The 11,220-nt window shown below is 40.8% G+C and overlaps 1 protein-coding gene across 2 annotated transcripts in view; it reads left to right on the forward strand.

Moving 5' to 3' along the window:
- Zwilch (zwilch kinetochore protein) overlaps positions 1 to 11,220 on the forward strand; it is a 47,726-nt gene that overhangs the window by 34,239 nt on the left and 2,267 nt on the right. For both annotated transcript variants that reach the window (XM_041679567.1, XM_041679568.1), the window contains exons 15-18: positions 1,009 to 1,145; positions 4,074 to 4,169; positions 7,322 to 7,434; positions 10,134 to 10,245. In XM_041679567.1, the coding sequence (XP_041535501.1) occupies positions 1,009 to 1,145; positions 4,074 to 4,169; positions 7,322 to 7,434; positions 10,134 to 10,222 (435 nt within the window). In that variant the 3' untranslated portion in view covers positions 10,223 to 10,245. The remainder of the gene's footprint in view (positions 1 to 1,008; positions 1,146 to 4,073; positions 4,170 to 7,321; positions 7,435 to 10,133; positions 10,246 to 11,220) is intronic.

Genomic DNA, 11,220 nt, shown 5'->3' on the forward strand with positions numbered 1-11,220 from the left:
TTGTAACAAAAACTATAACTTTCTTCAACTCCATCAAAGACTGCAGAAGGATATAATATTATCAGTCAGTAGATCATGAGACTCTTAATCTCAGGGTCAAGGGTTTGGGCCCCACATTGGGCATCAATTTGTTACAAGGAGGCTGCTTGGTTGTATCTGGGTGCTCAGCCCTGAAATAACCACACAGAAACTATGCTAATTAAATTCCACATCATAAAACCACATCATGTCTGCTAGTTGTAGGTTTGTTCAAGGGGACAGAATTGTAGAAACTGCACACTTCAAGAGCCTAGTCTTGAAGGTTATTGTCAAAGTGTGTTTATCATTCCCACTATGGGTTATGAGGTTTGGTCTCAGAAGTAGGACTGGAAAGAGGAACATTTGATGACACTAGTTTAGCTTGACAAATTTCTTCTCCAAAAGCTCTGCTGGTGTATAAGTAATGTGTACTAGGGAAAGATTGTTGAACACTTTGTTAGTTTCTCAGCCTTGGGTTCACCAGGTATAGAGAGATTTAGAGTGGTCTTTCAGATTAGTCAGTCCTTCATGCCGTCTCCAGTAATGAGTAGTGTTGGCTGCCCACTTGTGCCTCCTTAATGACACAGCCCTGGGATTAGCTTGTCTGGGAGACTGTATACCACTGTTTGCCTGTGGCATTCTTTTTTGTTGTTGTTGTTTTGTTTTTGTTTCTTTGAGACAGGGTTTCTCTGTGTAGCTTTGGAGCCTGTCCTGGAACTCACTCTGTAGACCAAGCTGGGCTCAGAACTCACAGAGATCTGCCTGCTTCTGCCTCCCGAGTACTGGCATTAAAGGTGTGCACCACCACCACCCGGTGTAAAGACCTGAGTTTAAAAGGTAGTTGTGAAAGATGGTGAATTCTGTGTCATTACCTCTCCCTTCTAATCCTAGTATTAAGCGTACACATTTAGAGGTAGAGGGAATGGCCATTTTTTCCTCAGAGGCTCTGCCTAGTCTTTGCCTCCTTACTCTCTATTTCTTTCTTTCCAGGAATACTTCATTTCTCCATCAGTAGCTACACAAGAACAGATTTATCGTGTTCAGAAACTCCACCATATTCTAGAAATTCTAGTCATCTGCATGCTTTTCATTAAACCTCAGCATGAGCTTCTCTTTTCTTTAACACAGTAAGTATTTTTTTTTCATTTTGCTTTGAGGCTTGTCTCATTTGTAGTCCATGATGACCTCAAACTCAATGTAATCCTCCTGCCTCAGTTTCCCAAGCGCTGGAATAACAGGTGCTAGCCACCACAACAGCTTACAGTAAGTATTGCTCTACTGTTTACTTATTTAGGATCTGTCCTTTTCTAAATATCTTCTTCTAAAAAGTACAGTTGAAAGTAGGCACAGAGCTGGAGAGATAGATCTGCAGTTAAGAGTTAAGAGTACTGGCTGCGGGGGCTGGAGAGATGGCTTAGAGGTTAAGAGCATTGCCTGCTCTTCCAAAGGTCCTGAGTTCAATTCCCAGCAACCACATGGTGGCTCACAACCATCTGGAATGAGGTCTGGTGCCCTCTTCTGGCCTGCAGGCTTAGACACAGACAGAATATTGTATACATAATAAATAAATAAATATTTAAAAAAAAAAAAAAAAAAAAAAGAGTACTGGCTGCTCTTGCAGAGGACCAGGTTCTGTTCCAGCACCCACATGGAAGCTCACAAACCAAAACCATCTTTAGCTCCAGTTCTAGGGTATCTGACACCCTCTTCTGGCCTCCTTAGACTCCTGCTTAATTGTGTTATAATACACATATATACACGCAGGCACAAATATATACACATAAAATAAGTCTGGGTTTTTGTTTGTTTGTTTTTAAATATTTGCAATTTTTATTGCTAGTTAGACTAGAACCTATTTGCCTAGTCTTTACTTTAGTGTGGCTTTAGGTCAATATTATATGATTGAAAGGCTTTGGATTGAAAAATAATCAGATTTGACCTTTTCTCATGCCTGGCTTCTTTAGGAAGTTTCCTCTCAGTGAATCATGTTTTTTTCTGAAAAAGTTTATACTAACTCAATTGACTGCTGAAGAATTAAATGGTGTATCCTATATATGGCACCTGATACATAATGGGCCCTTAGTAAATAGTATTCTAATTTTAAAAACCGAGTTTTAGCCAGGCGGTGGTGGCACACACCTTTAATCCCAGCACTTGGGAGGCAGAGGCAGACAGATTTCTGTGAGTTCGAGGCCAGCGCAGTCTACGGAGCGAGTTCTGGGACAGCCAAGGCTATGCAAAGAAACCCTGTCTCAAAACAAAACAACAAAAAAACAGTTCTATACTCCTGTAAATCTAGATCAGATTAAGCACTACTAATTGGGGAATCCACAGACATGTCAGTAGCATGACTGTGCTTAGAGCTGATCAGTTTGACTACAGGCAGTTTAGAACAATCCTAGTACTGTGAAAGTACTTTGTTTTTGCTTTTTGTTTTTTAAGACAGGGTTTCTCTGTTTAACAGCCCTAGCTGTCCTGGAACTCACTTTGTAGACCAGGCTGGCCTCAAACTCCCAGATATCCACCTGTCTCTGCCTCGCAAGTGCTGGGATTAAAGGCATGTACCACCACCGCCACCTGGCTACTTATTTTTCTAAAAGATTTTTGGCTGAGTATGATGACACATGCTTTTAATCCCAGCATTTAGGAGGCAGAGGCAGCTGATCTCTTGAGTTCTATGTTCTACCTACATAGGCAAGTTCAAGACCAGGCAGGGCTACATAGTGAGACCCTGTCTCAAAAGAAAAAAAAATTATATTTATTTAGTGTGCATTCATATGCATGCCAACACGTATATGTGGCAGTTATAAGAACAATTTATAGGACTCTGTTCTCTCCTACTATGTGAGGAGAGTGAGCACAGGTTGTAGGATTTGCAGCAAGCACCTTTACCAGTGGAATCATTTCACTGCTCCCCACTGCCCGTTTCTTCTTTCTGAGGAAAGGTCTCCCCAGAACCTGAGGTTTGCATTTTCTCAAATAGGTGAAATCCTCCCTCTGCCTCTTAGCTGAGTTAGCACTGCAGACATGTGTGGGGTGTTTAGCTTGTTACATGGGTTCTGGGATCTGAATTCTGGTCCTTGTGACTTCATAGCAAATCTTTTTAACTCCCCTCCCCTTTTAACTCTTAAGCCATCTTTCCAAATCACATTTTCCAAATTTAGAATTTGCATCAGTTGTAAAGATATAAGGAAGAAAGTTTAAAATCATTATTGCTTATTAAATCTAAAAAGTTTTCCCCCTGTTAAGCATCATTCCTATAGATCTGCTGGAGATGCAGCACAGTGGGTAGAGCATTTGCCTAGCGTGCATGAGGCCTGGGGTTCATTACCTAGCACTAGAGAAAGGTGGGAGTGGGAAGAGAGGGTGGGAGAAATGAAAAAGGAAAGATCAGTAGTATCAATGAATTAGTTTAATTCCCTGGATTCTTGACGGGAGAGATGGTTCAGCAGATAAAGATACTTGGTGCTAAGTCTGAGGATCCAAGTTCAGGCCCAGGAACCCACATAGTAGAAGGAGAAAACCAACACCTCAGAGTTGTTCTCAGATCTCTCTACATATCTACTTTGAGATGGTAACACACACATACACAAACACACACACAATAAATAAATTTAATTGTTAAACTCCCAGGATTCTGAAAGCCATTGAGTCTGTATTTGTCTCTTCTGTACTAATTTTTTTATCTTTCAGATACTTCCTACTTAGTCTATATTTTTGCTTAGCTGGGAATTGAACCTAGAGCCTTGCCTATGAAAGGCAAGAAGCTCTAGCCACATTCTTAGCTACATTCTTAGACTAATGTGTTTTTAGTATAAGAAATCTGCTTACTGTAATTTTTGTTTTTAAGTGAATGGGATTTCCTTGGACAGAAAGAAAACATCATCCAAGTTTTGTTGGCATGGTGGGGGTTGTTTGTTACTATTATGCTTTGAATTCATTCCTTCTGTTAGTTTCCTGCTTAGTGGTACTCAGTAAAATGTTTTTCTAGACTATAAGGCCTTTATATTTTCTGATGGCTCTTATTCCTAAAAGAGATTGCTTTATCTTTTTAGATCCTGCATAAAATACTACAAACAAAATCCTCTGGATGAGCAACACATTTTTCAGTTGCCAGTCAGACCAGCTGCTGTAAAGAATCTGTATCAAAGGTGAGAAACTTAATAATTACGTTGTGCCTTCTGGGCAATTTGATGCCCATTTTCCATAGGATTTCATGACCCAGCACGGCTTAACTTCTGAACTTTAATCATTGTCCCACTCTCCAACCCAAGGTTCATGACTTTCCCTATTTCTTCTCCCAAACTTTGTGTCACTTGAGACTTTTGAGCCTCTAGTCTTTGTTCTGTCAATTTACAGTTTTGTCACAAAATCAAGGGAGAAATAATAGCCAGGAAGAAATGATAGGATAAGAGGAAATGATGGAGATAAATAGGGGTGGCAAGGCCGAGGGTGTGACTGTGAGAGGGAGAGAATTGTTTCCATTCACTCTGACACACTGCAAATGCTTACCTCCCTGGCTTGTCCTTCCTCATGTCTGCTTCTTGAAGCTTCTGTCATACGAAAAGTATGCACCATCATGCCCAGTGATTGGTTGATTTTGAAATGGGGTCTTACTATTTTGCCTAGGCTAGCTTTAACTTTGTGATCTTGTTTCAGCTCCCAAAGGATTATAGCCATGCCATGTAACCATTATGGCCAGTTACATTACACTATGGCCCCTTAATTTGTCTAATTAAATGGACATGTTATAGAAAGAATGTATTTGACTGAGTGTGGTGGCACATGCCTTTAATTCAAGCAGGTGTGTCTTATGAGTTCCGAGACCAGCCTGGTCTACATAGCAAATTTTACGCTAGACAGAACTACAAATTGAGACACTGCCTCAAAAAGGGGGAAAGAAACTTACTTGGTAAAAGTCGCTAAGCATTATGACCTGAGTTCAACTCTTGGAACTCACATGGTTAAAAGAAAACTGACCTCCCCAAGTAGTCCTTTGACATCCACATGTATACTCTGGCATGCCTATCATGGCCTACACAACACATCCATGGACACTCACACACATATGATCGATGGATGGATGGATGGATGGATAGATAGATAGATAGATAGATAGATGGATGAATAAATAAATGTTTAAAAGGGTTTGGAAGGTTTAAAAGGTTTGGAAAATGGCTCTCCTGGTAAGAAAATCATTCACTGCACAACCCTTGATGACCTGAGTTTTTTGCTGTTCAGGACTCATGTAAAAAGCAACTGTAAGCCTGACGGTGGTGGCACACGCCTTTAATCCCAGCATTCGGGAGGCAGAGGCAGGCGGATCTCTGTGAGTTCGAGGCCAGCCTGGTCTAGAAGAGCTAGTTCCAGGACAGGGACCAAAAAAATACTCTTTAGTGTACAGCAGAAGGAATGAGAACTCTGCCTCAAAAACAGAAAACTGATTCTCTGAAAGTTGTCCTCTGACCTGTACATGTGCTGTGGAACATGCCTGTCTGCACTCATATACTAAATAAACCTTTAAAAGTTTAAAAAAAATACGTATTTATTTATTTATTGGGTTTTTTGAGACAGAGTTTCTCTGTGTAGCCTTGGCTATCCTGGAACTCACTTTGTAGACCAGGCTAGCCTCGAATTCACAGAGATCTGCCTGCTTCTGCCTTCTGAGTGCTGGGATTAAAAATATGCACCACTACTACCCAGCTAAAATATGTATAGCTACACAGTGGTGGCACACATCTTTAATCCCGCACTCAGGAGACAGAGGCAGGTGGATCTCTGAGTTTGAGGGTCTACAGAGCAAGTTCCAGCAACCCTATCTCAAAAAACAAAACAAAAATGTATTTACTATTATTATTATTGTGTGTGTGTGTGTATATATAGGAGAGTACATGCCATGACATGTATATGGAGGTCAGAGGGTAACTTTGTAGGGTCCATTCTTCCACTTTTCATATGCATTCTGGGAATCAGACTCAAGTTGCCAGCCTTCCATCATCTGGCAGCAAGAACCTTTGCTCACTGAGCCATCTTGATGGCTCCAAAGGAATATTTATTTATTTATTTTGCTTGCTTGCTTGCTTGTATATATGTAGTTGGGTGCTTGTAAGCTAAGGCACACATGTGGAAGTCAGAGGGCAACTCACAGGAGTCAGTTCTTCCCTTTCATCATGAAACTCAAGTTATCAGGCCTGTACCCTCTGAACCATCTTTCCTGCCATGATAATCAGTTTTTAATTTAGTTAGTTAATTAAATTTTTAAAAATTCTACCTTCTGCCGGGCGATGGTGGCACATGCCTTTAATCCCAGCACTCGGGAGGCAGAGGCAGGTGGATCTCTGTGAGTTCGAGACCAGCCTGGTCTACAAGAGCTAGTTCCAGGACAGGCTCCAAAAAAACCACAGAGAAGCCCTGTCTCGAAAAACCAAAAAAAAAAAAAAAAAATCTACCTTCTTTTGTAATACTCTTTCCTCCTCATGTGTTTGATTTTCAAATGACCATTGTTAACCACCTAATGCCCAAGTCAGAAACCTAGGACCCACCCTCTGTTCACTCTCACTCTTCACTTTGTCTTTTAAATAGTTACCGGTCTTGACTATCTCCCCACATACGGGTGTGTGTGTGTGTGTGTGTGTGTGTGTGTGTGTATTTTGTGTTTATCGGTGTCTTGCCTGCATCAGAAGCCCTGGAGCTGGAGTTAGAGACATGTGAACTGCTGTGTGGGTGTTGGGAATTGAGCCCCGTGTTTCCTGGAAGGACAGCCAGTGCTCTTAACTGCTGAGCTGTCTCTCCAGCCCCGTCTATTATTGCTTTTTTAAAGATTTGTTTCTCTGCTTGTAAGTGGTGGTGCACTTTAATCCCAGCACTAGAGAGGCAGAGACAGGCAGATCTCTGAGTTCGACGCCAACTTGGTCTACAGATCAATTTCTAGGATGGCCAGGGCTACAAGGAGAAACCCTGTGTTGAAAAACAACAACACCAAAAATGTTTTTACCTTTTTACCTGAAATGTGCGGATGTTCTTGTCTCTGCCCCTCCCTTGACTGTACTTCTCCAAGGTACACATTGTTTCCTATTTATATCCCTCCTCAGTACTTGTCACATAAGGATTTCACTAAGTGACTAGAAGGAAGGAATGTAATAGCTGTTGGTTGGTCACTGGGAGTTTATTTATTTTTTAATTTCTTTTTTTATTTCTTTTTAATTAAAAATTTCCACGTCTTCCCCTCCTCCCATTTCCCTCCCCCTCTTCCCATCTCCCTCCCCCTTATTTTTTACTTTCTTTTGATTTTTTTTTTCTTTAGTGAGAAGCCCCAGAAATGGAGAGTGGAAATAAGCAGTAATCAGAAGAAGGTGAAAACAGTGTGGCAACTGAGTGACAGCTCTCCTGTAGATCATTCCAGTTTTCATAAGCCTGGTAAAGATGACTTGTAGTAAATTAAATCTTTCTGGGAGGAATCGTTGTTACAGGTCTTTTCCTGAACTGTAGGTATAAAACATTAAAGGATCCCAGCACTCAGGAGGCAGAGGCAGGTGGATCTTTGTAAATTTGAGGCCAGCCTAGTCTAGCTCTAAAACTACAGCGGAACCCTGTCTTGAAAAAAAAAAAAGTTAAAGGAAAATCTGACTTTATATGAGTGTAAGTATAATAATCACTAGCAAGTGCTTTTTTCTTATTGTTCTGAATAAATGAGCCTTTAATGAATAAGGGCAAGAAGTAGGGACACAGGTGTAGAGGTCAGTGATAAGATGGAAATGTTAGTTCACACTTCATACTGTAACCATGGTGATACTTCTTCCCTAGAGTATTCTCTGCAGCTAGATAAAAGTTGCCATTTATGGGGGCTGGAGAGATGGCTCAGTGGTTAAGAGCATTGCCTGCTCTTCCAAAGGTCCTGAGTTCAATTCCCAGCAACCACATGGTGGTTCACAACCATCTGGAATGAGGTCTGGTGCCCTCTTCTGGCCTGTAGACATACACACAGACAGAATATTATATACATAATAAATAAATAAATATTTAAAAAAAAAAGTTGCCATTTATGGCATTCTGTCAAAGATTGCCCATGTTAGTCTCTTAGCTCTTTGTGTTATTAGCTGGCCTTCTGGCTTTTTTCAGTAAACACCTTAAAACCCTTGTCTTCATGCAAACTGAGTGTGGTGTTATCTCACATGTGGACCTTAAGTTGTCACATTCAAATATTATGTTTATCTGAGAATAAATCTGACAGTTTTCAGACAGAATAGAAGTTTCAGATTCCTTAATTAGCCACAGGTAGGAATGTAGTTTTACTGATTGATACTGTCTTAGTTTCTTTATTTTGCTATGATAAAATACCTAAAAAAGCAACTTAAGGAGCCTGACAGTGGTGGCACACACTTTTAATCCCAGCACTCAGGAGGCAGAGGCAGGTGGATCTCTGTGAGTTCCAGGACAGCCAGGGCTACATAGAGGGAGACCCTATCTTGAAAAAAAAACCAAAAAACAGAACAAAAGGCAACTTAAGAAAGAGAATAGAAAAGGGTTTATATTGGCCCATGGGTCAAGGTTCAATGTTATCATGGTGGGGAAGTCAAGACATCAGGAACTTAAAGCAAGCAGCCAGTTACATTGCATTCACACTGAGGAAGCAGAGAGCAGCAGTAAATACATTCTGCTACTGAGTTCCTTTTCTCCACTTAAACATCCATGATCCCTGCCCAAGGAACGGTCCTGTTCATAATTAAAGTGGGTCTTCCCACATCACTTAACATGATCAAGGTAATTCCTCACAGACATGCCCAGATGCCATCTACTAAGTGAGTCTAGATTCTATCGATTTGAAATTAACACTAACACTAACCAGCACAGCTCTACCCCTACCTGCCCCGGTCACCATATAATCTCCACCCCACTCCTGGTAATAATTTATATCCTAGTTTCTTTTCCTATTACAATGATAAATACTCAGATAAAAGCAATTCAAGGGTCAAGGGCTTTATTTTATTTCACAGTGACGGTACAGCCCATCATGGTAAGGAAGTGAAGGCAGCAGTAGCTGCTGATGTAAAGTCTGTAGTCAGAAGAAGAAAGCAGCAATGCATGCATGTGTGCTGGTGTCAGTTCACTTTCTCCAATTTAAAGCAGTCCAGGGAATGGTTCTGTCCTTAGTGGGCAGGTCTTTCCACATGAGTTAACACAATCAGGATAACTCACAGTGTGCCCAGTCCTATTTCCCAGGTGATTTTAGAGTTTGTCAAATTGACAGTTGATACTATCACATATAGACAAAATGCAGAAAACTTTAAACTGAAAGAATTTTTCTGGAAATCATTAGTTAAAATCATGCTGTGTATTTTTTTTTTTTTTTTTTAGGTTTTTCGAGACAGGGTTTCTCTGTGGTTTTGGAGCCTGTCCTGGAACTAGCTCTTGTAGACCAGGCTGGTCTCGAACTCACAGAGATCCACCTGTCTCTGCCTCCCAAGTGCTGGGATTAAAGGCGTGCGCCACCACCGCCCGGCTATGCTGTGTATTTTTAAGTAAGATGTAGAACTTAGAGCCAGGTGGTGACAGCATATTCAAGTTCAATGCCAGCCTGGTCTACAGAGCTAGTTCCAAGACAGGCTCCAAAGCTACACAGAGAATCCTTGCCTCAAAAAAAAACAAAAAACAAACAAACAAACAAAAAACCCCATGTAAATCCTAAGAATTTCTTCTCTGAAATTACATTATAGCAGGATTCAGAAAAGACACTTATTGAGCCTTAAGTGGTGACACAGAAATTAATGTAGTTGGTTCCCAAGGGAGGGTAGCTCACCTTCTCTTTTTCTTTCTTCCTTCCTTCCTTCCTTCCTTTCTTCCCTCCTTTCTTTCCTTATTTCTTTCCTTTGTTCTTTCTTTTGTTCTTTTACTCTATTTTTAGTTCTTTTAAATGTCAGATTGTTTAATCTTGGTTTAAAAGGAGGGTTTTATGTATAAACAATTGCCCTGGCTGAGTTTTGCCAGATTCCTTAGATTCTTTTCAAGTGGAAGACAGGTATCATCCACGCGCCTTCTCATCTGCTGTGTTGTGGTAAATCAGCATCATACATGGAGTGAAACAGTTCTGACTGACCTCATTGTCTTTCTGGTTACAGATTTTTCTGAGTTGACACTGAATGGTAGCCTGGAAGAAAGGGCTGCTTTTATTAACATGGTTACCTGCAGCCAGGTGCACTTCAAGTAACACGTGCCGAGGGTCCCTGCAAGGTATCTGTGTTCTCTTGAATATGCTGCGATGTGTTGAGTGCCTCGTGTTTTAGATACTTTTATATTGTTAATTTGAATCTACACATCAGGAATACAATTGTTCACCTGTCATCCCCTGAATGGCCTGCCAGGTTATTACTTGACTTGGCAAGTCTCAGATTCATTTTGTTGGCCACTTAATACATCAGCTAACTCTAGAATCAAAGAAATGAAAATGACTTTTGCGTGGTAATATCTTTGCATTTTAAATTTGAAGAGTTCAATTTCAAAATCATTGGTAAAAGAGAAAAATCATGAGCCAGGCGGTGGTGGTACACGCCTTTAATCCCAGCATTTGGGAGGCAGAGGCAGGCGAATCTCTGTGAGTTCGAGGCTAGCCTGGTCTACAAGAGCTAGTTCCGGGACAGGCTTCAAAGCCACAGAGAAACCCTGTCTCGAAAAACCAAAAAAAAAAAAAAAAAAAGAGAGAGATAGAGAGAGAAAAAAATCATGGCCGGGCAGTGGTGGCACACGCTTTTAATCCTAGCACTCGGGAGGTAGAGGCAGGTGGATCTCTGTGAGTTCGAGACCAGCCTGGTCTACAAGAGTTAGTACCAGGATAGGCTCCAGAGCTACAGAGAAACCCTGTCTCAAAAAAAAAAAAAAAAAAAAAAAAAAAAAAAAAGAGAGAGAGAGAGAGAAATCGTAAACAGACCCCAACTTAACATGAAAAGCAATTTTGTTAATAAACAGTTTTCCTCAGCTCAATTTCATTGGGCCCCAAATGTAAACACCATTTTAAAAATCTTACTTTGATTTTTTTTTTTTTGTTTTTTCTTACTTTGATTTTTTAAAATCAAAAAGTAAGCACCACCAAGCTGTGGTGGGGCACCCTTATTCTCAGCCCTTGTCAGGCAGAGGTAGGAGGAGCTCTGGGTTCAAGGCCAGCCTGTCTTGATAAACCTCAAAAGATCGTTGGATTAAAGTGCTGGGATT

This window comes from Microtus oregoni, unplaced genomic scaffold, assembly GCF_018167655.1.
Source record: "Microtus oregoni isolate MIOR12 unplaced genomic scaffold, Mior012 000032F_ref0000030, whole genome shotgun sequence".
Lineage (NCBI taxonomy): Eukaryota > Metazoa > Chordata > Mammalia > Rodentia > Cricetidae > Microtus > Microtus oregoni.